At 33.4% G+C, this 27304-nt stretch overlaps 3 protein-coding genes across 6 annotated transcripts in view; 2 read left to right on the forward strand and 1 right to left on the reverse strand.

Moving 5' to 3' along the window:
* LOC119085776 (neuropeptide SIFamide receptor-like) overlaps window positions 1–27304 on the forward strand; it is an 85433-nt gene that overhangs the window by 34792 nt on the left and 23337 nt on the right. Inside the window, exon 3 of the mRNA XM_037196272.1 lies at window positions 7637–7736. Coding sequence (XP_037052167.1) covers window positions 7637–7736 — 100 coding nt within the window. The remainder of the gene's footprint in view (window positions 1–7636; window positions 7737–27304) is intronic.
* On the forward strand, window positions 16955–17988 carry LOC119085781 (pectate lyase A-like). Its single transcript, XM_037196277.1, has 2 exons — window positions 16955–17062; window positions 17120–17988. The coding sequence occupies exons 1-2, from the start codon at window positions 16963–16965 to the stop codon at window positions 17953–17955; spliced, it is 936 nt and encodes a 311-aa protein (XP_037052172.1). The 5' UTR covers window positions 16955–16962; the 3' UTR covers window positions 17956–17988.
* LOC119085785 (histidine-rich protein PFHRP-II-like) lies at window positions 19904–26085 on the reverse strand. 4 transcript variants are annotated; one of them, XM_037196284.1, is made up of 3 exons: window positions 25972–26085; window positions 25611–25804; window positions 19904–20350 (listed from the first exon to the last, which is right to left on the reverse strand). In XM_037196284.1, exons 1-3 carry the CDS (start codon window positions 25981–25983, stop codon window positions 20017–20019), a joined length of 540 nt encoding a protein of 179 aa, XP_037052179.1. In that variant the 5' UTR covers window positions 25984–26085; the 3' UTR covers window positions 19904–20016. The 4 variants fall into 4 exon arrangements, with proteins under 4 accessions (XP_037052179.1, XP_037052178.1, XP_037052177.1 ...); XM_037196283.1 differs by lacking the exon at window positions 25611–25804 and adding an exon at window positions 20412–20611 and having other exon boundaries at window positions 25972–26076; XM_037196282.1 differs by lacking the exons at window positions 25611–25804; window positions 25972–26085 and adding exons at window positions 20412–20611; window positions 20745–20852.

A 27304-nucleotide genomic window follows, 5' to 3' on the forward strand; every position in this document is an offset into this window, starting at 1 on the left:
CCCTAGTTACGAAAGGGTCTTTATTGCATTGTATTGCATTTTATTTTAACTAATAATTAATAAAATACGACAGAAGACAGAATTGAATCCACGACCAACAAAGATGCCTCAATCAAATTCCTAAATAATCGATTCCAAATGCCATCATTTCCAATAAATACATTATACTGGCAAAACAGAAAATTTATTTTAAAATAAAATCGGATATAATCAATTTCGTTCTTCAAACCATTTCGTTCTTCAACAATTTCGTTAGATACCATTACTACCGCCCTGACCTGATATTTATACACATATTTTGGATAGGTCGTTCGGAATATAGGTCGACTGTAGTTTAACAACAACAGATGGTATATGCCGCACTGAGCATTATGCAGAGCACATGGAGTGTGTATACTCTTCTCCAGAAAGAAAAAAATCGTAACGCACAACAAAATTACCTCTAGCGCTTTCACGTAAAACAGCTGATGGTTTGTTCTTTCGGTCTACATTCATGCTACACTTGGGAATAATCATTATACACTTGGGAATATTCTAGTTATTTATACTACAAGAACTGTAAAGGGTATTTTATGTTCGAGGAATGGTCTATTTGCCATTTTGAGAACATAAAATACCCGTTCTTGTAGAATAAAAAATGTTATATATTGAGCGCTTAAACGCACTTTATTTGACCAAAAAAAAAACATTCTATGTGTATATAAACGCGTCACCTATGTACCTTTACAGTTCAACTATTAAACTTATATACTCGACTAAAAAGCTTATGTATTGGCTTATATATTTGATGTTTATACGCGAATCACAAAGCCTTCTTTATATCGAGGTTTGCGGTCAGATAAAGTGCGTTTTTTAAGCGAGAGATATATAAAATATTACAACCATAATTACGTGCCATGCGCCTCTACACACACAGTTAGAACACCTTTAACTCTTACAGTATAATGACTCATGACTATGACAAAATATATTTGCACTTTGAGTGTAGTTGGTATTGTTTATTTAGTGTATTTGGAAGCCTATCTTCCACGACACTATTTATTTATCGGTTTATACGGAAAATTTCTCGTAGTATTACGATGGTATTTTACTCTGTGGTATTATACGCTTTTCTGTTGTTGTTGTTGTTGTTGGATAACCTTCATTCTCTGAATATTTCCCAAGTATACACATTTCTTGATTTTATATAGGCCATGGTCCATGTTACGGGAAAAATGTTTTAGAGGAAAACGCCAGCATTCTTTAAATGAATTTTATTTGAATTAGAACCCACGCAACATGCAATATATGTAAGAGGTTATAAATTGGCGGATAATCGATTCGATGGGTTTTAGGGATGACTGTGATGATGGAGAAAATGGAGCACTCTATTCGAATCTTTCCGTGATAGATTTATGAAAAATAGAACTCGGTCGAGTCTGAGTGCCTATTTTCTGAAAAAACAGATAATTTCAATAAGTAAAGGCGAATCTAGTCAGGCTTTTCTTCAGATTTCTGTGATAGGAACGCATCCGAAACTATATGATCGCTTCCAATAAATTACTGCTCCTTATTTCTTTATTTTTCCTTATTTTTATAAAAAAACCTCCTTTTCCTCCTTATTTTATTAAAAAATCCTTATTTTCCTTATTTATTCGCAAATTTCATCGACGGAATCCAAATTAAGAAAAAAAAATCGCTGCGCGGCAAAAATGAAATTTTTTATTATTTAACACAAAGAACTCTAATAAAAAGGTGGTGTCGTAGTTCATGATCGTTCCAACACGACTGGTTTAACATTATATTTTTGTGGTTCCACGCCACCTCTCGGCTCGAGAGTCTCGAGTAGAACTATTTGATTTAACATATAAATCACCCTTAACATTGTCTCAGACTAGCATCCTTATTACAAACAATTCAAGGTTTTAGCCTTATTTACACTTACTTCTTTCAAATTTATACTTTCACCAATTTATTATTTCGAAATTCGAACGGGAAAGAACAGCTTTTGCAGTTAACGAGATCAAAATCTACTCCAGCAAGTTTTTAAACTTGAGGGTGGGGTCAAGTAAGAATTCCCGCCGTAGGTAAAAAAATTTTTAAAAATTGTTTCTCGGTCAAAAAATTTGTCATTTTTCCTTCATTCCAATAAACAATTTCCTTATTTCTCCTTATTTTTGTGCTAAAACCTCCTTAATTCCTTAATAAGGAGTCCAAATTTAGAGTGAGAGGCCTGAATGTAAACGGAAAATTACTCGTGTGCTTTCGGCATAATTGTCAGCCTGAAGCGAACTCTTAGGTTGATAACACTTTCTATCTGTACAATTTCTGTTAAGACACAAGTTAAGCAAAAGATTTTTATTTCGGGCAGTGAGATCCTCATTTTAACAAGCGTCGCTTTTACGCACTAGTGCGTACATATGAAAGTCCATTTAATCTACCACTTTCATTAATGTAGGTTTCGGAATGTATGTTCGGGTGAATCTTTAAACACCGGTTTGTATTGCTTGCGAAGGATCAACATTACGAAAATACAATCCGATGTTCACAGATTCACCTCGCCGAATGTTTGGACATTGGCAAAATTATTTCTGGATCAAACAATACAACAACTCACGTTGTGTATACCTATCTGCAAAAAACAACGTTATGTTAATTCCAATATAACCGTCACATTTTTATCGTTTACACATAGATAGACACGTATTGTTTATACCCTGTCTTATCCAACGTGACCTATAAATTCTAGGGAAGTGCTGTTTCGAGCAAGGTAGGTTCAAGGTCTGACACATAAACGAAATTTTCAAATAACTATAATATAAAATACCAAAATTTGTTGAAAGGAATTTCAATAATATCTGAAGTATTTTTAAAATTGTGCCTTTATATTCGAAAGATTTCATTCCGCATATTTTCTCTTCAGTTGTACATGAACGGTGCAGTTTATTATATTGGATATTTCATGTTCAATTATTTTCTCTTTTGTATTGCTAATGTTCTATATGGAAAATCGCTACAAAGAAAAAAATAATCTTGCATTAGAGGAACTAATAAGTTTACAGAGAAAGTAAAAGTTTGTCATTTCATTGAATGATTCTTGTGAGAAAAAAAAAATCAAGGAAAGTACCGGTGAAATCATTATAAATTGTGGTGTTTTTTGATAGTTGTGAGTCAGTTCATAGACGACAAAATAAATTAGACAAGATATTCGGTAAAATCTTAAGCTATATGTTTCAGACTATTATTAGTTTAAGGAACAATACAGAAACTTGGTAATTAGGCGAGTTCATTAAATGTTTCAATTATTATTAGGTCAGTGGACCTAGTTATGTTTTATGTGGAGCAACCAGCTCTAATTTGAAATGTGTAACAATGAGACATACTATGATATTGTTGCGCCGTATACTAAAAGTTATCCTAATTGGATAGGTCCGTTTCGCTCAGTTTACACTGGAGTAGCACTGGATTTTTCGGTAGTTCTCACAATTGTCAAACCAAAATATTCACGATTTAAGGTCCCGCAAGGCAATTTTCACTTCTATATAATTCGCTAAATATAAACACAGATGTTTTTGAAACCGTCAATCATTTAACGAATTAAATGGAAGTGAAAATTGTCTTGCAAATTGTCCCTACAAAATAAGAAATTGAATTTCTTTGCGAAATGTAATTTCCATAGTAAAAGGCAAAGAGTGATTTTCATAAAAAAAAACATTTTCCACTATGGACAAGCCATTTCAAGAGTCGCTAATGAAAAGTAACGAGGGGTAACGCTATGGTGGATTGAATGGTCTAGTACTATCTAGACTCAACAACATATTAATGTTTATAATTTAATTATTTATCTCGAAAGGGCAAACCTTTTTGTTCTAACCTATCTACTTCTAGATGAATCGAAAGTCTCGCATTTTCCTCCTTCATAATGCACCGTAAGGCTTGACTGTAGTATGCTATTAATAGGACGCAAAAATAAATGTTGTAAGTGGTCATTTAACTGTCCTCAAGTAACACCATGCAGAATAGTATATTTTGTACCAATACGGAAAAAAATACCTTTCCGTCGAGGTACAAACGACGTTTTGTGCACAGGACAACTGAAATAAACACTCACCCAAATAAATCAATAAATCACTTCGACGAACAATCAAATAATTGAGTAATCTACCATAACTCGTGCGGAAAGAATGTATGAAATTTCATTCTCGCGATTCTATCTGTGATTAAGAAAAAAGTCGTATTTCAGTTGTTCGGTGCACAAATAAGTGTTGCAAATAGCCATTGTTCGGCATTATAAACAGAACGATATACATTTGTGAAACATGGTGTGCTGAAGTAAAAAAGATGTTTCTTTTGGAATAATAGCATAGCAGCAGCATTCAGCGACAGCGTTGTCATTTCCGGTTATTATTTAATGGGAATGCTTAGAAAATTGAGAGAATATGAAAATGGTCTGATTCCATTACGAACAATTTCCGATTAATTTTTCCTGCTGAAAATAAAACTAACGACAATATGCTGGATGCTGGACGAGTACAATCATTGTTTCGATTATGGAGCAACTCAATTAATTGACATAAAATCTGCTGCATTTTACCATAAAATAACATGAGTAGGTCAAAAACATAATAGTTTACCTTACATTCAAATTGAAACTAATGAAATGAACAGTCTACTTCATCTCTCTCTCTCTCACTCACACTCTGTCAATTGTATAGTATAATGCAAATTCACTTTGTGTTTGTAATTGGAATGTTTTGTTAGAACTTTGGGGGATGTTTGTTTGTAGGAAAAACTTTTTTTGGAACTACGACATCTATTCGATCGTTATCCGGAAATTCAATTATGAAGCGAAATAATTTGGCATAAAATGACTGATTTTGCGTTCATCGGTCGAACAGAAATGTGTTCACATTGTGCACAATGGTGCTGAAGTTATGTGAATAAGATTTTTCCTTGATTACTTCCGGAATGAACAACGAACCTATAAAATGTCAACAAAAAAGAGAAACTGCATCTGACACTGCATTTATGTATACGAGCACTATTATATGTTGATTCAACTTTATGTTGTAGGTCTGTTTTTCATACAATGAACGCAGTTTCTGATGGTACAAAATGGTTCGGATAATTTTGTCGTAGTTTTCACATCTATATACAATAAAGCAACACATACTTCTAACGGATGACATGACTTAGACTTATACGTGCCTTGTCTAAATTATACAGACTTTGCAAACCTAGCCGTTGCGTTTAATACCGACACTTAATAATGGCCACCATACTATCCCCTAACAATAATCTACTAATCAGTATTCTCGTCAAGTATTACAATATTTTCTAAACTATCATTGAACGAATTGTAATAAAAGTGAAAATTTCATGCACATTTCTTTTGTTGGAAGCACTTATTTAAGACTTATTTTTCAATAATTTTTTTGAGTATATTTTTCTAAAAAGAAAATTCTTTCCAAATTGCACATTTACAAAGTGCAACTTTTTTGTTATTCATACCATGACACAAAACCCATCATCGTTTATGAAATCTATTTTTATATATTGTCTAGACAAAGGCGCCAATTTTCATTGAGAAAGATAACGATTTTAGACTAAAAATGCACGAAAATAAAAATTTTCTGAATGTAGTTTTATGAATGGACGAGTATACTATAAATGATTGAAATGCATTAAGCTTTATTATTTTAGATTTTCGAGGAAAAAAAACAGCAATATCTATCGATGAATCTAAACGGATGGAATTGATAATTAGTCTGGGGAGGAATGGTGCAATAAAAATTTATTGATCAAAATTGTATATTATACTTCCAATAAACGTTCTGAAAGTTTCTTTGTTCTCTGTTTTGTTCAGAAACAATGATTTTGGTAACGTTTTTTTTTTCTTGTCGTGACGACGCTGTTATACTTTAATTGTTTCACAATTGCCATAACCATTATGGTCATAACAGACCATTGTCAATGACATTAATTCGTAAACAAAGTGAAACCAAGATAAGCAAGAACGATATATTATCGGTGTGTGTAACTGACTTTAATCTGTATGTTGATGTTGTGGAATGTGATGATATTGTAGCATGTGTTGATATTGTGAATACTGTGGAGTTTACTTGTATCGTTTTGGCTATGTAAATCCGGTCTAGAACTTTCTATGCCGTCGATTATAGTTCTTGCAAGTGAGTGAAAATTTACTCGACATAGTCCCACACACTTTAGCTAAAAATGGAGATGCCTGAAAACAGTACAAAACGAGCTACCGTTTTACATCTAGTTAGTTCTTTTGTTGTTCCTAGTCTATCAGTGCCATAGTATCCCATGATTCTGCACGACAAAAGGTCTGGAAAATTTATGAAGCGTACGCTTTCGTCAGACTCTTTTTCATGTAGAACGTGTATAATGTTTGAATGGATCTGAATCACAAAATCGGATTCATAAAATGGAAACCTGTACCTCTGTAGAAAATAGGCTATATAAACTATAAACAGTATAAAACACAATTTCCCTTCGTGATATAATGGGCCTGTATTGAAAATCTTGCCTTAACTCCGCAGGGAGCATTTTCATGAGACATGAAACCGATTGAACGAAAATTTTTGAAATTTTAAGGTGCTCAATTCACACGATTGTCACTCGTGTGAATCGTACAATACTTAAAAAAATATCTAAAAATTAAAATCACTTTCCCGATGCCTATAATCATCGCTTAATAGATCCACTCATTCTTGTTACAACTCTACCGATTACTATTTTCTAAAAAAAAAAAAGTTTCTCATTTTCTTAACGACTACGTTCATCATGATAGAAAATACCCTATATACAAAATTTATTGGAATGTATGGAAAAGTCAATACAAAGGAAATGCGGAAATTAAAAAAGAAACTCGATTAAATATCAAACTTTTGCTAAAGATACAGAAATCCGGTTATATACGGTACACAGTGTGTTATCGTTTCCATAATATCATCATCAATCATAAAAAAACTTGAAGTTATGGATGAGTTTTGAATGGTAAAGTTTGTGTGAATTAATGAGGTCTGTGCTACGTTCAAAGTTTCCGAGCGCGAGATCTTAACGGACGAAATTTAGTGATTAGTCTTTAAGACGGATTAATTTAATAAATAATCGCGAATGAATCTATAATTTACACGATGCCTGTAGCCTTGCTTGCAGCATATGTTTCTGATTTATTTAAAAGGTCTTTGACAAATGCACGAACCAGTACAGTGGCAGCGAAATCTTTTTATTTCAAGATATTTTATTCACTTAGTTTAGTTTTTTTTACACTAAAAAGTGTGCTCTCGCTATTAGATGGGTATTATATTAGCTCAACTCCCGCGAAATGTGTTTTTTCATTCGACACCAGCTTAAGCTGCTTAAGGTCAATTATCAATGTTTTGTCAAGACACGTCCAAGATAAAAAAAGAAAAGGAAATTTTCTTTCAATTTTATTGTATTATACGCACAACTGGTCCACTGGTAGAGGTTGCAAATTTATTCAAAATTATAGGAAAATGCTGTTTGAAAAGCTCATATGTAATATGTTTGTATATATTTTTGGTACATTCCTTCATAATTCCTTCTACTTTGATTAAACCAAACAGTTTACTTAATCTCAATAATTTGTTTTTCTTTCTCTAAATTTCAGCTTGGATGCTAGGCTGGCTTATGTGTAAAATTGTTCCATACATTCAAGGTGTTTCAGTGGCTGCATCCGTTTATAGTTTATGTGCGGTGTCAGTTGATAGGTAAGTAAAATTCAATTTTTAAAATACGAACGAGCTTAATTACCGACAAAGAACTATTCCATAAAATTGCGTGAATTATTGTCGGTCAATAATCATTTTCTTTTCTTACGTCCACATTCTCGATAACCTTGCATAATTGCTATCGTAAACGCACCCAATTCACTATTGACATTAGTTCACAGCAAATTTGTTCTAATTTTCAGTCACACTTCCTTTCACTTCCTTCGTGTACGTATTTGCTGCGGTGTCAGGAAATATTTAACGATTAATTATGCAAATGTGATCGTTTCAATGTCAAATTAATTGCATTTTAAATTTAATGAGTCTAAAAGAATATTAAATGCAAATAAACTGATTGGTGTGGCTCTTTCATATTAGAAAATTTTGCAACGACATAAGCTGGTAATTTCAGTTTACTTCTTAAAATTTAAGGTCATCATTTAATGTGTGAAAAACGACCAAGCTTTTTATGTTTTTCGTCGACGCTTGCGACAAAAAAAAATTGAGTCTTATTATGAACAGCAGCTATTAACGTCGAAGTCATGGCTTAATTTAATTACCATTACTAGTATACCATGAATAATTTAGTAATAAAAAGACATCAATCAGATGATGACATCGCATTAGAAATTGAATCAGAAAATATTGCTAGTGAAATACTGTAATATTTTCATGCCTTTTCGTCATATTCGTTTTTTTCTTCTTAAATTTCGCTCAGAACAAGATTCAAAAAATAGAGTTTTTTTTGGACTGTCACAAGGTCTTTGGAACTGGTTTGTCTCAATTATTTTTCAGCGGCGCTAAGTAACATTATTAACAACAAATGCTGACTACCACATGCCGTGTATCGATTCAAATCCAGCATTTAATTTAATGTAAATTTTGTGTAGGACACTTATACGAAAGTTACCATTTAATTACTCAGTTGCAGAAAGCTTGTACTATTTACTCTGCGAAAATTGAAAATTGGGCTGAAGTTTCATTTTAACTCACTGGCTACCAAGGAAGCTGAAAAACTATCTGACAAGATGATGATCAAATTCAGCTCAATTAAGAACGCCCATTCCCTAAATACTTAGTTTTTCATTGAAACCACATGTGCAGATTGCAGATAGATTTCGATATCTTGGTATATCAGCAGATGTGGAAAATGATGCAGTCGATTACGTCCTTCATTGGAACTTTTTATTTTGCCAAGTGTGTAGCCCGAAGGCAGTTGGAAAATTATGTTCAGTAAAGGACCAGTCTAAAAACTGCAAAAATGGCAAGCACATCGCAATATCCTCACTAAATCTATTACTACTTTGATTAAACGTACGTCTAGTGTTTGATATAAAATCTTGTACTTCGCTTGTTTTACTGACCGTAAAAACAACGCTACCATCGTCTCTCAATATGTCTCGTTTCTACATACGTTTTGTCATCCCTCGAGTATACTGCCGTAATTTGCATAAGAAACACTTAACGGTAAATTTCCATTTATTTTTTAGCAATTTTCAATTTTATAAGAAACTACTTGATCAAAAATGCCAATAAATAATTTGCAAAACTTTTCCCACAAATAATTTGTATAAGAAACAACTAGGAAATTTCAGTACGAAATACATAGAAATTCCATACAATCAGTTTCTTATGAAATTATTTGTGGTCATTTTTAGGAAAGTAGTTTACAATTTCTCTTACAATTTCGTTTAGAACAAAATTGACAAAAGTTTCTTATGCAAATTTTTTTCATATTTTCGTTAATTTTTCATAAGAATTGCTGAAAAATGGTTACAAATAATTTGCATAAAAGACACTTGTTTCTTATACAAATTACGGCAGTAAAGGGGTCCCTAGCGAAATAAAAACGGTGTTATACCCCATATTCGAACACGTCGTATAAGTGGAATTTATTCATAGCGAAACTATTATGATTGATATTAGACAGTTTGCGCAAATGATGTATAAATTATAGGTCAACTTATAAGTTGGAAATTATAAGTCACATCTTCATACAAGTAGTTCTGGAAGTTCACTTATAATTTCCAACTTATAATTTATACGCCATTTGCGCAAACTATCTATTAAATGAAAGAAAAAAATGACAATTAAGCAACCACACAAAGATAAAAATGTAAATTAATCTGTACTTAAATTAAAAAAATCGAGTCAAATATCTTTTTTTTTTCTACTTAAACAACCAACATTCAAAAAGCCACTACCGTCCACAATGGGTCGACATGATATTTAAACAGAATATACTTGACAGGACACATTTATCTCTTTAAGAGTCAATTCACTTGCAATGTATTCGAGAAAAAAAAACTATATGAAAATGATATTTCGTTCATGATCACATGCACCAATGCACCATATATATAAATACAACAAATATAGTACAGCATTGCATTGATCAGCGTGTGTAATCTACATATAATGTAATTGAGGTGCATGTAACGCGAGGAGACGTTATTTATCATTAGCGTATATAAGCATAAAGACCAGTTTTTGAAATTAGGTCAGACGATATGTGAAAAAGTGTTACATGTTTGTTCCAATGATAAAAATTGAAAACAAAAACATATTTTGTATAAATTATATAATAAAATATACATGAAAACGTTAAACTGAACACCGGCTCTGGTACATAAAAAAGAAATAATTCATTGAATCGTTCTGATTCTCAAGATTTATGGCATCACCTTACAAACATAATTTTGAGTCGAGTTGACGAGTTAATTTATCACGTAACAATCAATGAGCTGTGAATGCTGATGACTTCTAACTTTTTATGATGGGTACAATCTTAGGAAGTTATCTATGATGACAGTCAAGTCAAGTCATTAAGTCATACAAATCCTTAAAAATTGCTAACAACTTCTTGAATAGGCTACAAAAAAGAGTTACAACCACGACAGAGTAAATGAACCGCTCCTGCCTGGTTTATTTTACTCTGCCGTGGTTACAACTCTTCAGAAGACGTTTGAGAACTTGTAATTTGTTTCTCTTAAGAAGTTTTTAGTCTTAAAGGATTGTCACTCTCTAAGTTGTAAAAGGAGATGTTATAAACGGCAACTGTAACGCCAAATTATCAATGAATCTATTACTTCTTTTGTTTAGCATCGCCTCGTGTTTGATGCATAATCTTTTACATTATTGTGATCTAGATATACTCTGATATATTAGTTAAAACTAGCCACAGTACGTTATCTTTGTTTTCACTCTCGATAACAGATTATTGGTGCTTTCTCAACAGATGGTTCCCAGAGATTTTTGGAGGTCTTCCTTTCCTTTATTATTTAAAACTGTTTTGTTTTGGCAATACAAGTGTACGTTGTACAGTCATTGTCTATGTAAACGTCACATTAACGACGATAAAAGCGTCTAACTTATGTACGACACTTACAACGTACAGCCAACATGAAAGAGCAAACGGTCACTTTGTCCAAGATATCAGTGAAGGTTATTACAAAATTTCGATAGATAGGGAACGTTAGAAACGTTCTGTGCGGTATTATGGTACATACCGATATATTGTTTCCTCAACAGTGAAAAAGGGACCAAAAAAAAGGAAGAAAGAAACATTTCCGACACACATGGGTGCACACTTCTTGGGGACCTTCATAGCTGCGGTAAATTTCCAGGTGTGAAGCAAAGAAATGAGTTTGCAATAAAGTTTTCCCCTCTGCGTTTTTCTGCCCTTGGTTTCATCACGCATTAGACCGTGAAATTTTATTAATTTCAAATTTTCGTTGAAACTTTAGATTGCCTATAAAACCAAAAAATGTATCTAAATTTTTAATTAATTTGAAAAGAATACTTTCATCTAGAAGTCTTGTCATTTATTCATTCGGGTGTGATGAAAGCAAATACCAGAATAAAAAGAACGCAAAGCGAAAACGCGAAAATGAAAAAAAAAAAATAAAATACGACAACGACCCTGCCGACACGCTCTTGTAATCCACAGGTGTAATCATGGATTTTTTTTCCATCATTTCACATTGTGTCTGTGAACAAAATAACAATTAATTTGGATTTTGTGTTAGCAAAATGCCGGACGATTTATTTCGAATCTAAAGGAACAAGTGGACTGTATCTATTATCTATTTTTCTAATGTTATCGCCTACTACAGGGTGCTTCAGTTATTTTTGAATTGGACACTAACAATATAAGATCTGATGCTCATTGAGTGAGTAAATGGCAATGAGTAAACGAACTTTAATTTTTAAGAGCAATATTCGAAATTTTGTGAATGAAAAAAAAAAGATTATGAATTGCCCAACATTGATGTACGTGTATGACAGTCATCACCTTGTATATAAAAAAAACTCTAAGGCACTGGGTATTATTTCTCAACATGTTCCACTTCGGATAGACGGGCTTTACATGAATAGATAGACTTATTATTTTTGATAACGTTTTATAGATACGTGCGCCAATTCTATCAGTGATTCATACCAAACCTGGCACATTCATCGAAACTCGCCAAAAATTGTCTACAAGTTATCTTTGTTCACGATATCTTGAGAGTTACTATACTATGGTATAGGCCACTGCACCATCCGAAATTATTTATCATCACTCGGTTGCGAGTGGTTGGGAGTCACAAATCTTAGAGAACATTCATTGGTTATTTTGTTTCTTTCCATAATGTTTCGCCATTTCGATGCGACGCACAGTTCTTCTAGCAGAGTGTACCATCGTGTGAAGAATAACCTTAACCGTTGCATTAAGCTCTAGCAGATCAGTTTTCAATTTATTGTTCTACTGTCGATAAACCAAGCAAAAAATAAAATTAAACTCAATCCCTTGCTGTAACCCAGTTACGCTGTGGTAGGAAACGAAGACATTTATTTTTATTAAAAAAAGACACACACACAAGACGGTAGAGATAACAAAAGAGTACTTCAATCATAACATATCCTTGCAAAATATTATTATATGTCAGTGACTGTGACATGTATTATAGTGTTGCAACACATCAAATATTTTCGACATTATTTTCGTACAACCGTATCATCTAAGCGAAAGCTAAAAAGCTGGTCATATCTCATATCATAATATCATATAGATATGGACGAAATGGCGTATATAAATAGAAATTCAATTTCATTTTTTCGTCTTTTTTTCGATTTACTTAAAATCCAAAGTTTTCTGTTAACATTCCTGTTCTGTCCAATATGTCATATCCAAAAATCTACATAAAAATGTTACATAACATAAAATCCACATAATCCACACATATATATGTAACAACAACCGCATATAAAATTAAATTTATTATACGTATTCTAGTAAACAGCAGCGTAATAATAAGATAAATATGGTGCACTTTTTTCATCTCCAACTCCAACACTTCTTGCTTTACGTTCCGTACAAATGCAGAGAAATATTTTTGATTAAAAAAAGCAGGAAATCATCTTTGTTCCGCTGGTGACTCGTTAAAGCAACCGAGACTCTAGTCTTGGTCTGCGTGACCTTTCCGATTTATAGCCTAACAGTTTATAGTCTCGAGAGTGACGTCGCGGAGAGGTCGAAGCGAGGGGTTCGAGAAGTGTTTTTGTTGAAACTGTGTGTTTCTAAGAGAAGAAGCTTAGCTGGTCACGGAGTTCAACCTTTTTTAATCCTTGATCCTTGGTTAGTTGTCCATTACAAAATGTATTTCGTATACAGACCAAAATGAACAGACCATTTGTACAATTTTATACGATTTGTACATTTTTATATCATTTGAATAATTCCATACCATTTGTACAAGTTTATACCATTTGTACAATTTTATACCATTTGTTCAATTTTATACCATTTCTACAATTTAAAAACTTACTTATATCAAGAGAGAATTTCAAGAACCAACAATTTCAATCCACAAGGAGTACGTGTAGTGTAACGCTAACGTATGAATTAGAAAGAATTGGATTGAAATGGTCGGTTCTTATAATTCTCTAACAGTAACACAGAAATTTGTTTGAAGTTCTGAATGAAGGCCTTGAATGAGTGACGAATATCTACTTCAATTCCATACCAAAAAAATAAAACAAAAATTTCCAATGGATATGCCAACCGGTTCGGTGGCCTAAAAACCTATCTGAAATCAAAATCTGTCAGAAGGGACTCGTTATTATTAGCATGAAGCCGGAGGTCAAGGCTCGTTTCAGTCGAATTTCAATTATTAATTTAATCATTTGTGAGATAAATCCGACCGATTGTATTGATGCGTTCATTAAAAAGGCAAATGCCTCGAAATAGTTTGAAGGTAATTCGATTGCATCCATAAATTTTTAATTATTCTCCAACACTTCACAAAATATGTCCCATTATTGTTGAACGTTATACCAAACGCAGTAGTTTCAAATTGTTACCGCATTCAATAATCGTGCCCATAGATTTATTACGAAATATTATTGATTTTCAATAAAGATTGACTTCAATGATCACTTTATAAATGAAACATTATTGTTGTACGTACGTACATATTCGATTTTACGGTGTGGCATTTTATGTTAAATTTAAATTGTTATTGAACACATATACGATAATGATCTTTCACACTAAATAACAAAACTGAAAAAGCGAAAACAATAAATTAACTTTTAATCAAATATTCAAATGAAGGGACATGAAGATTATGTGGTAAGATTGATTTGCTTCTTTTATAGTATAGTCTTTTAGCTGAGCAATGTTTTCTGAATGACAAAAGTTGATTGATGTAGTGCCATAAACAGTTCCTGCTTTTTTGGTATAATTGAAAATTCCACATTAAAATCGTTATCTAAGTATAGCGTTATGCAGCAGAAATATTGTGTTTCGTCGAATATTAGAGAAAAAAATGATCTGGTTTTCTAGCGCCCTGGATCATGGTACAGTTGGTCGTCGAGAAGACACGGCACTGAGGAGAGACGAGTGGTCGTACCTATTTTTTTAAGCTCTTGGCACTCGGACACTTTAATACTTGTATTTCAAAACCCAAAACTCGGGTACTTAAACCGATAAAAGGACTGTAAACACTGATTGAGATCTGTTCACTTTTCCCTTTCTAACGAAAAAATTGTTGTTCGCTACTATAGTAAACATAATATTTGTCCATCGATTTTTGTCCATATATACCCATCTAGTCCGCAAATTTAAACCAATTACAAACAAAAACTTCATTATCATTTCATCCATGAACTTTACCAGCTCTACACAGCTGAAGTTTTTTTCAATTTCATTGCCACCATTGCCATCAGCCAATTTTTGTAATTTTGCAGCATCCAAAAAACGATATAATGTATACATTCAGCGCACGTGTCCACTTGATTGATTTGTAACAACCATAGCGAATCACACAGTCATTATGAAAGTACCATGTTAGGACAGTTTTGTTTTTGCACAACATTACTTTTTATAGATAAATTAAATGCAGTTACATGCATTGAAAACAGGTAATTGGATCGTTTAACATAAAAAAAAAATTAATTCAATGTCAATGTTTATCTGCTATGACACCGTAGCATCGAAGTTCTTGAATTTTCGTTTTAACATAACTTTAAAAGTCAGACAATAATGCCATTTTCTGTGGATCGTGGCGTTGGTGATGTTTTCTCTTATATGGCACAGATACATTTAAATTAATGTAAGGTTTGTAGAGCCGAAGGTGAGCGAAGTAATCACGCGAATTAACACAATAATTTCCGTAACATCACACAAGAAATAGTATTTCCTTATCTTCCTTAGTTGTGTAATGTACTATTACACGCTAGCAGGAGGGTAGCTCATTAAACGGTGAACTAAAGTGCGCTTTACAGTAGCTAGCATATATCATAGATTTACGTCACATTGAAAAGTTTATGTCAAAAAGGTCATAATAAGCACTACACACTGTGTAGTGTAGTACACATTATAGCAAATAATAAATCGTACAAGCCTTGTAAAAGTACTTCTGCTTATTTCTTCCCTTCAATAGGAGATAATCAAATAACGGGTGGTGATACAAATGCTTCATTATACCTTAATCTTTCACAGACGACAATCTGTCACCATTATAATTAATTGAATCTGTTACTCTTTTTGATACAAGTATTTCCGAAAGATTTAAGCAAAATCTTTTACTTCTTTTGTTTTAACATTCATTTTGCTACATGAGCCAGGCTAGAAGTCGTTGTTCTTTGTTGTTATCTGGCTAGAGAACAGTGATGATGATGCATTCATTAAAACATTCATTGCAATTGAACCGAACGTACGAACTACAGATGACATAGCCGATAAGCCAAAGTGTGGAGATATTGCTGGCTGGCAACCAAATCACATCTTGCTGATTCTTCGCACCTTACCGTTGGTCTTATTTTACTACGTTCAATTTCATTGACCATTTTTTTTATTATTCATTTGTCGTTTTACTCGAATATAAAAAGACATTTTAATATTTTTAGCACGTGATTCTGGTTTGTGCAGGTCACTTAATAAATCAACGGTTACGAAAGGTTGTTGAAAGAAAGAAAGAAAGAACAAAAATGACTGCATGTAGATGATGCTTATCACAGAAATAAGTTGTGCACAGACTATTGGCTTTTATAGAGTTAAATTACCGAAGGTATTTTGAAAATAATTTTTCACATTAACTCCAAATCTGTACGGACGGTTGGCATCAAAGGGTTTAAGATGTTGCAACTATTAGTGCAATTAGTTGATTATGTTAGCGGCAAATCGTTTCATCGTTCTTCCATTGCAATTGGTGAACTTTGTCAATACAGCTGCAGCGTAAAACGGCTAAGAAAGAAATTGCGTTTAAAACAGTACAGCGGAGAATATTATGTAGGAATTTTCTCCAGCTGGTCCACGCATACAAACAAAACGCATTATAGGTTTTTACATGGTTTTATAAATTTTGTTTGTATGACCAGCTGTAGCAATTTCCTATCTAAATTTGTCTGACGTCAACTGTAATGTAACTCAAATAAAACTGGCTGAACGATTTTTTAAAGTGTAAGGTGTATTTAACAATGGCACTCCCTTTGCTTGAATACTGATTTCCTTTCAAATCATGAAACAGGGATCACAATGTTTAAATGAATGAAAACGGATGTCACAGAGATTCACAACGTAACGCGTAACACATGACTGTTGTCTTTTTTTGTTGGTTTTCTATACCTGCTGGACATGTGGACATGACATGAATGATAAACTAATCTCAAATTATCAATAGTCGATAATTAATTAATTTCGTAGTATATAACAGCAAGCCAGTTTAATTCAGTCATCATAATGCGTAAAATAATTTCATTTGTCACGATTCTGTTGGCCGTTCAGTTACAGTCAATTTACTCCCAAGATGGTTTTGCCACCTTAGGAGACGGAACTACAGGTTGTTTCCATTATTTTTTCTCTTTTTATAAATTCTACTAAAGTATACACATACTAGGAGGGGCTGGCGGTGATACAGTGTCGGTTTGTACAGAAGACGAACTACTTGCTGCAGTCGAAGATGATACACCTCGTATCGTGCGAATTGTTTGTCATATCGAACCGTCACATAGAGTTCAAATAGGATCCAATAAGTCCATTCTTGGTGGCAACAGTAATGCATCGATAGCCGTGCATGGTTTCAACATCAATCAAAAGAAAAATGTCATAATTCGCGGAATTCGATTCTGTTGTGCGGTGGCTCCAGACGATCTTGTAACGATTGATCAGTCAACGAATGTGTGGATTGACCATAATGAGTTCTATTCCGATTTGGAACATGATAAAGATTATTACGATGGATTGTTAGACATAATTCGTGGTTCTGATTTCGTGACAGTTTCTTGGAACCAATTTCATGATCACTATAAGACTATATTAATTGGTTCGAGTGACAGCAGTGGTAATACCGATTCTGGAAAGTTCCACGTCACTATACATCACAATCATTTCTATCGCTGTTATTCGAGATTACCATCCATTCGTTTCGGAACGGCACACATCTACAGTAATTACTACGAAAATGTGCTGTCATCGGGAATCAATAGCAGAATGGGTGCAGAAGTTCTCGTTGAATCGAATGTATTTGTCGATTCAAAGCAGGCACTAACGACTAGTCAAGACAGCATCGAAGATGGATATGCTGTAGAGCGAAACAATCGATTCGGCCAGGCAGTCGTTAATATTACACAGCATGGAACTTTTAGTAATCCGCCCTATCCCTACCGACTTGATCGATTGTCCAAGATACCTTACATTGTTCAACAATTTGCTGGCGCAACAATTGTATTTTAAATGAAATAAAATAACGGAATAATAAGAAAATAACATACGGAAGATTTTAATTAAAGGATGCCTTACATTGAACTGCAACCGTGGTAAAAGTGGCAGACATTTTTTACATTTTCTGCCGTGCTAATTTGCTTGCTTCAGTGGTCTTTGAACTAATACGAACATTTTACCAAGAATGTGGATCTGTATGATGATTTAAATCCGACCCTCAGCACATCTCATCAGCTGTCCGCTTAGCTTAGCAATCGTAGCACAGAATCCTTAAATCTGTTACTTCATTTGTCTGAACTGTATCCCAGTGTTTGCAACAAACTCTATCACTTCATTAGGTTTCGTCATACATTTCGCTAGATACGAGAGTTTAAGAGACACATAGAACTGTGAAATCATATTTCATTCATAAAATTATTGATCTCTCCTGATTGACTGATTGAAAGTTCATCGTAGTTGATGCTTCGGCTGATTTCATTCGTTAATCTTTTACAAACGGCTGCTATCACGACTACGAAAATACGATGTTCTGTGGCTGTTGTACAGAAAAATCAAAAATGTCTGTTAAAAGTCACCTGTTTAATCATTCGAATAAATAAAGAAACAAACAGATTTAATGATAATACCGCGATACGGAACACAGTATGTAAAAGGTAAATAATTGCTAGTAGACATGGGAGTAAGAAATTTGCGATAATTATGGTAATATCGACAAAGCGATATATATTATCAGAATATCAGTAATTATCGATTAGAAAATGTTATCGATTATCGACAATCGATTAATTATGGATAATGGATAATCAACCGTATTATCACCCATGCCTGATTGTGGGTAAATTCTCCATTCTCTATTTATTATTTGTCAGCGTTAATAATGTCTGCTCTATAGGCGGATAATTGTTTTTTGCAAACGTGAAATTCTATTTTAAAGATTTTGATTACGGACATTTATGAAAATATGGATTTCGCAAATCATATAAACCAAATGAAAATTTAAATTTATAAATATATTTCTGTGTCAATTCGGTGTAATTCTATGACTTGCAATTGAAGTAAATAGCATACACGTTTATTTGTAGCCCATTGTTTCAACAATTCTTTAGAAATTTTCTTATCATTTTCATTACAAATGTCTCGCAAAAATGTATTCAATTAAATCTTAAGTTTTGCAATGAATTTAATGTTATGTTAAAAGGTCAACACATTCAGTACGTAGAATTCATTCTACGAGCTTAAATGCAATATAATGAAAATGAAGTATAGATCCAGTTTCTGGCTCATTTAACTTTAATATGCAAAAAAAAATCTGAAAATAAACTTGCAGGGGGTTTCAAATCGTTTAAGATTTCAAGACGATGGACGTCTGAAGTAACTCGATCCCTTTGGAGAATTTACATTTTATAGGGCATGAGCAAATAACAGTAAACTTCCCTATTGTAAGGTTAGACAATTCTTCACTTATCCGAATTGTGAGAATTCTATTCGCACCCACGCGTGAATTACACAACACAACACATGGCAGTAAATACGTCTGGCTACGAAGGAGTAATTAACTCGGAAATAATTAATTACAAAATTGTTATCGACAAGCTAGCATCTTTTGAAGTAATAGAAGAAAAAATGTTTTGGTGAAAATTTAGATTAGGCTGGAATGGTTGATTGGTTTGAAATGGTAGAATAGAACTTTCGTATATATTTGTTGGATGTATTTGGAGGTTTTTTTTTCTCAAGTTCAACTGATTTCTAATTATTCGAAGAATCAAACAAAATATTCATCTAAAATGTTGTGAATTGCATTGTCACCGGTTCTTTCTTCATTGATGTTGAAATTCTGGTGAGATTGAAATTGAAATTCACAGAATAGAAGTCACTATCATAATTTTTAGTTTCTTGACGTTTTTGCGCTTTACATCAAAGAGGAGCAGGTACTTCCCTATACAATGTTCAATTATTTCGATTAAAAAAAAACTTTATTTCTCTGAATTCTTTTTACATTAAATTGATCTCTTTAGCTCTATTCGGTAAAAATCCAAATAGCTCCATTGTTGGGATCCATTCGAATCATCCAATTTAATGATGATGAACAGCAATTATTGGGCTGCTGTGATGCACAACTGGGCTGGGATGGTGTACCACGGACGATGAGGAAGAGTGATGAGAAACTGGTGCAGAGTGGACGACGGGAACAACTGTTTTCACCACTGGGACAACAGTTTTCACAACGGGAACCAGATGAACTGGATGGACTTCGTGGTGTACTGAATGGGCTTCATGATGGGCTGAGTGGGAGTCGTGATGTACTGGATGGACTTCATGATGAGAAACATGGACAGGGGCTACGTGATGGGCAACAACTGGTGTGGCAACTACTTTAGCAACTGGGGCTGAATGATGAACGACGTGCCTGCAATATGGAAATATTGTGGAACCAATTCACTCGAACAAAAAGAAAACGGTATCCTTACGATGAAGAATGACTAACGGCGACTGGGTGATGAGATACGGCGACTGGATGGGCAACAACTGGAGTCGCATGAACCACTTTAGTTGCGTGCACTGGATGGAGATGAATGGGTTCCTCTACAATTGCATGGACTACCGGTGACGAGTGGATAACATGTCCCGGTGCAGCCACAGCGACACTCAAGATGCACGATACAACGAACTAAAACATTTTAATTGGGAGAACTTAGATAGTTTTTCACAATTTCATCTCAAATTTGTTAGAAGTTTTGGTCACGAAACACAATTTTTTTCTTCTTTAATTGTTAATTAGAAAACACCACCATAACACCTACCAATTTGAACATTTTTGGAAATGTTTTGGTAAAATATTTTTGACTTGATATGTTTAAGCACTGAAATGACTCGAAAATCACTGATAACTTTCAGAGAATTGAGCCCACCTTATATATCAAATGCTCGAATGCTTATTTTATTGGTGGGACCTCCGCATGGTATGCATATTTTCATGAACCATCAACTATGACTCAACCAGATAACAAAGTTTTGGAATAATATTAAGTAAATAATCGAACTCTAATGCAAAAGCTCAGCTACAACTACAACTTTCAAAGTTGATGGTCTTCTTTTTTTACTCATAAGCCAATATTAAGGAAGACAGTCTATGTTATGATAATGAAATACTTAAAAATTTAGAGATTTTCATTGAAATAATGTAGACTGAACGACAAAGCATTATTCATATATGACAAACATTTTTTAATTCAAACATTACGCTAATACACATATTTGCAAAAACATTAGCTAATTTTTTCCTATATACACCGGGGCATTAGGGTGGAACGATTTGGCGTGCTTCGTTTTTTAAGCTTTCAATTTGAAGTTGTTTTGGATGCTTCGCCTTATGTATTTGGGTCCGAGTCATTAATAAAATATATTTCCCTTTGAGGAAAAAGGATGTCCCACCATGCGTGACAGTCCCTTCATTTTTCAACTATTTTTTGTAACATGGGAGCGGTTTTAGCTTGATATAATTTATGAATGGCCCAAGGATATAAGGCTTGGTACAGTTCATGCAAAATAACTCAGTCGCCTTGCAGGACTACTCGGTAAAAATCTGAAGATGACATGGTTTGTAGTCGGAGTCGCGTAAAAGTTTTTATATCTCAGTTAAACGTCTGTATGTGCAACGTCATGCAATAGCATCCCCAGAACATCAATGATTTACATTTTAAAAGAAGACTCCTAGATGACTCAATAAATTCTCTTTCCACCCCAAGATTGGATTAACTTGCCTTCGCAAACAAGAAAAGAATCTAAATAATTCCAAACCGTTCCACCCTATCCGCATACTTGTCAACATATCTTCATAAACTTTATTTATTGTCATCTTGCAAAGAAAATAAATTCAAGCTCAACTGCCAGACACAATAGTGCGTGTACCCGAAATTTGACATTGATTTATGAAAATACACACGCTAAAACCATCGAAGACAGTAAATTAACTGGCGTTTATTGTCTTAAGATGTTGTGTATAAAAATAGGCAAATATAAATAGATGAGGAAAAAAACGACATATTGAGGATGCTGAAGTGTGTACCATCCCATTATCTATTACAAAGTTTGCCCTTGTGCGTTAAAGAAATTATTGTTTAAGATATACACAAGATATACACACCACTTGAGTGTTTATGCATGTTCAATTGATTTATTGTGATCATGATCGAATGAAGAAAAACTTTTTTTTTTCGTTCGCTCGTTCAATGACACGCTAGTGAGTATAATTCCTTATAAAATTGATTGGAGAAAAAAAACAGTATTTTTAATTACAAATACTGTTTAGGGCATCGCATTATATATATACAACAATATAATTAAACGTACAGTATGGAACACACCTTTTCTCATTTATTTATTCATTTTTTCGCTTGAAAAAAAAAAGATTTTAAAAAGACTTTACAATTAATCATGGCCATTTCATTCAACGTATTATTTTATGATAAATATTTTTGATATTATTGCTGTATGGCCCTTTCTTATTTTTGATTTAAATATTTTTATGAAAATTCACTTTAATTTAAATTTAATTGTTGTTTTCACGATTGCGACAGTGAAATGAGCATAATATACATGTTGCTTTTTTCAGCTCTGATTTTAATAATAAGCACATGAAATATAACCTGTCAGCTTGAAATTACCCAATTCGACGAAAACCTCTTCAATTATTACGTGTGTGTACTTATTAACCTTTTTTTTCTCTCACTCGTAAGGTTGTTGGTTGCCAGAAAACAAAGAGACATTTTGTGATTATTGCTTTATTATTTTCGTTAAGTATACGTTTTGAAATGACCACTGAAAAAATGAATAATTGGAGGAATTCAATTAAATAATTTTTTACATGACGTTTAGATAATAAAAAAAAGTTAGTTCCTAAGGGTATCCCTATTGCTCTATCTTCAAACCCTGAAATAGCAAAAGATTTCTGCGTAGTTATAAGAAGTAAAAAAGTTTTTTTTTTTAATTAGGTTTTTATGAGTTGTCACGGCGAGCATGAACATTTTTTAGTTGAAAATGTTATGGCTGTTTATAGTAGATGACTAAGCTCTGATCATTTTCCAATAAAAATTAAAATCACCCCCGCACAGTTTTTTGAGATTATCCATTTTTGCATACATTTTCGGAGAGTTTTTGCAGTGTGATATGTTTTTAATCGTAATTTGACGATAGAGTGTAAATTTTCGGGAGCAATGCATGCAAATCGCATTTAATACTTGAAACTTCATCAAACTCGTAAAAGCAATGAAAAATTATGATTTGTATGCATTGTTCAAAAAAAATCTGTTTTTAGTCAGTTTTGTTAGATTGTGCATTTTTTTGAATTTTTAATTTTCTGGGACACAATCCAAAAAATAAACCTCCAATATCAAAGCTGTCAGAATCTGTAAGTTTAGAAATGCAGTTGGTCAAAGTACTCTATTTTACTTGAAAATGTTTTTACAGTGATTAACAATTGTATGATACACTGTCCAGTTGCAGTACTCTATTTAGAGTACCACATGTTTTTACAGTGTTTTACGTTTGTATGATACATTGTACAGTTTCGTACTCTATTTAGGTACCACTGATGCTTGAAGTGCGTTCAGTTGGTTCATCCTAAAAAAAACCTCATTTAACAGTTTTTTAAGAGTTTTAAAAGTCATCGATGTTCCCAGTCAATTAAGTGTTTCCAGTCAATGATATTTTAACGTAAAATTTGAATACGCCTTGGCGAATTTAAATTTTCCGCCAAAATATCATAGACTGGGAAGCTATCAACATTTATGGCTTTTAAAATTATTATAAATCTAAAATTTGGTTTTCTAGAGATAAACACACTGTAAGTAGAATAAGAACTTCCTTTTTGGCGGTATTCACTCCTGAGATCACGTATCAAAATGCCTACTCATATCTAAGAGGAATATGCAAAAACTAGTGTTTGCGTGGTCTAATCGATAATTAGTTTAACACAGAAATATATTTTTAAATTTTTCTAACTAAAGTGAGCAAATGTACAGTGTACACATATGTATTCAGTTGTCCAGATAAGTAGAATTAATTTTTTTTATTTTCTTTTGCTTATTTGAATTAATCTAATTCTCTGAAAAAAGAAGGAAATTTAATCATTTACTAAAGACATAACTAGGAAGAATATTCCCTTGACGTACAGTCAAGGGTCTTATGTTGATACGTTAGGCTATTAAGTGATGAATCAATTCCGCGAGTAGAATTCTGGAAAACTCAACCGACAAATTTATACTGCACGCAATTTAGGCATTATTCTACTCATTTCTCTTCTCATGGAAACAAAAATAAGGTTGAACCAATGTGTTACAGTTGCATTGATTAAACACATCCTTGAAATAACTTTTACCATGAATTTTCATCACTAATTCAACTGAAACATTTTCCTGCGAATGCTTTTATCGTTTCACTAATGGAATTCTTCCTTTTACAAATAATTTAAATCGCACTCTACCAATAAAACATCAATTTGTCGGAATATTAGTTAACAATATTATCGTTTTGGTCGAATATTACCAACGATTCTTCGATATATTCTAAGTCAATAACAAGTAGTTTGTTTGTAATTTAAAGAGCTTTTACTTGAGATGTCATCGACTATAGTTCTAGTCGAAAATTTTAAAGAAAACAGGACTCAATAATATTTTATTTTACATGTCCCAGATTCCCTAACAGATTACCTATTCAGGCACACCTCACACGCCTTCATATGCCGTAATTTGTCGATTTTATCCGCAAGAAAGTCGAAATTTTTTGTCGAAAAGTCGGTAAAATTGACACTTATAATGCCCGAATGTAGACATCGTCCTCCAACACGCTAATGTTAAACCTACACTATTCAGCTATTAACTCCAGTAATAGTAATGGTTACACTGCATGTCAGAATGCATGCAACCTCACTCTACTACACCGACAATCAATATCGGTCTTGAGGCATGGAAGAAAAAAAAACATATTTCTTCTATAAGCGATTCTCTGGACAATTTTGAATGCAAATGGAACCAGGGGTCAGCCGTTTAAAAAAAAATCGATCCACCAATTGCGTAATGAGTCAATATGTTCTGATTATTGTATTGGTGAGTCCTAAAATGTGCTCTGGAACAAGTGAATGTTTTCAAAAAAAAAACCGATCAACTTCAATTCAATTAAATTTTTAGATTTGTATTAAAGGCAACAATTTTATTTCTCTATTTTTTTACATTCTTTACATTTTTGTTACAATCTCTTGATCTATACGCCAAGAATTTCTTTTGTACAATCCGAATGATTCTTAATTGCGATATGCATTCGATTCATCCAATTTAATGATGATGGACAGCAATGATTGGGCTGCTGTGATGTACGACTGGGCTAGGATGGTGTACTACTGATGACGAAGAAGAATGGTGCGAGATTGGTGCAGAGTGTACAACGGGAACAAGAGTTTTCACCACTGGGACTACAGTTTTCACAACATGATGGGATCCATGATGTACTGGATGGACTTCGTGGTGGACTGGATGGACTTCATGGTGAGCAATATGGACTGGGGCTACATGATGGGCGACTACTTTAGCCACTGGAGCTGAGTTGTGAACAACGTGCCTGCAATATGGAAATATTTTGGAACAAAGTTACTCGTAGACAGAAAGGCAACTTACGATGATGAATGACTAACGGCGACTGGGTGGTGGGATATGGCGACTGGATGGGCATGAACAACCGGAGTTGCATGCACTACTGGAGCTGAATGGACATGAACGGGTTCGGCAACAATCGTGTGGACTACTGGTGACGAGTGGATAATATGTCCTGGTGCAGCCGCAGCGACACTCAAGAAGCACGATACAACGAACTAAAACATTTTAATTGGGAGAACTTAGCGATTTTTTCACAATTTTATTTAAAATTTGTAAGAAATTCATTTTTCTGTGAATGTTATCACTTTTGGTCACAAAATACAATTTTCCATTCTTAATTTGTTAATTTATCAAACACCACCATCACAACAAAAACACCTACCAATTTGAACATTTTGGAAATGGTTTGGTAAAAGATTTTTTTGGCTTGATACGTTTAAGCACTGAGATGACTCGAAAATCACTGATAACTTTCAGAGAATTGAACCCACCTTATATATCAAATGCTCGAATGCTTATTTTATTGGTGGGACCTCATGTGTAAATATTGAATTTTTTTCGTGATCATCACCACCAAAACTATAACTCAAATATGTACCAAAGTATTGGCATAATGGTAAGTAAACAACCGCACGCATACTCTTCAATTGAAATGCAAAAGCTCAGTTACAACGGTTACAACCTTCAAATTCGATGGTCTTATTTTAATCATAAGACAATTACTCGTAAAGTATTATAATGTTGAATAGTCTCGTGTTTTTGAATTGTGTAGGGCTTGGATAAGTTTAGAGAATTATCGAAAATTTTGCGAATATGTTAATTTTACGAAGTCAGAGAGAATGAAAGAATTTTATTTTATTTTTTAAATTTTGTAAGTGAAGTTGTTGTCATTATCAGCGGAATCTGCTAAAGTCACGGAAGAACGAAAACATTTTCTAAAGTTAAATTAACAAAATTATTACCAGGCCAAGGCCACGGACTATAGGTTTTCTTTGTTTAATTGGCCAATTTTACGATTTTGAAGATTTGTGATAGTATGTGAGCATGTTCCAGGGCCTTTTCAAGGGAATTAAATTCTGAAAAATTCTTAAAATTAACAAACGATTTTCGCTACATTAGATTGCTTATCGAAATACCTTGGTTCATTTTATGAATTTCTCAGTTCGTTTTGATATCCTCGAGCTAACCAAATAACTTCGTATCATCCTTTTTTCGTTTTAACCAAAGGTAAATTTGGGAATTTTCATGAATTTTTAGGATTATTTAAAATATAATTCCTTAAAATCGGCCCTAGCATGTTTGCTTCGTAACATTTTGATAAAAAATACTGTTTACCGAGTATAATGAAAATGACCACAAGAAGGTTCTTAGCAAATTATTCTTTATTGAATTAAGTGCCATTGGATTTTTCGGCACTTAGAAATTTCAATGTACCAGAATGATTTTTTGCCTTATACTATTCAAACATTAAATCATCCTAAAAGTTACACTTAAGAAGAGATAAATGGACACTTTATGCAAAAGCCTACAGTTTGTTACGTACTATATTTTTTACAAAAATTCTTCTTGAAAAACACAGTTGTGGTCGAGGTTGTGGTGCTTAGAGGTGTGCACCGCCGATTTTACGCCGGCGCGCCGCCGATTTTTTGCTAAATTTTCGGCGCGCCGCCGCCGAAAAATAATAGCTCACGCCGCCGCCGCCGATTGTATTTTCG

Source organism: Bradysia coprophila, chromosome X (assembly GCF_014529535.1).
Source record: "Bradysia coprophila strain Holo2 chromosome X, BU_Bcop_v1, whole genome shotgun sequence".
Lineage (NCBI taxonomy): Eukaryota > Metazoa > Arthropoda > Insecta > Diptera > Sciaridae > Bradysia > Bradysia coprophila.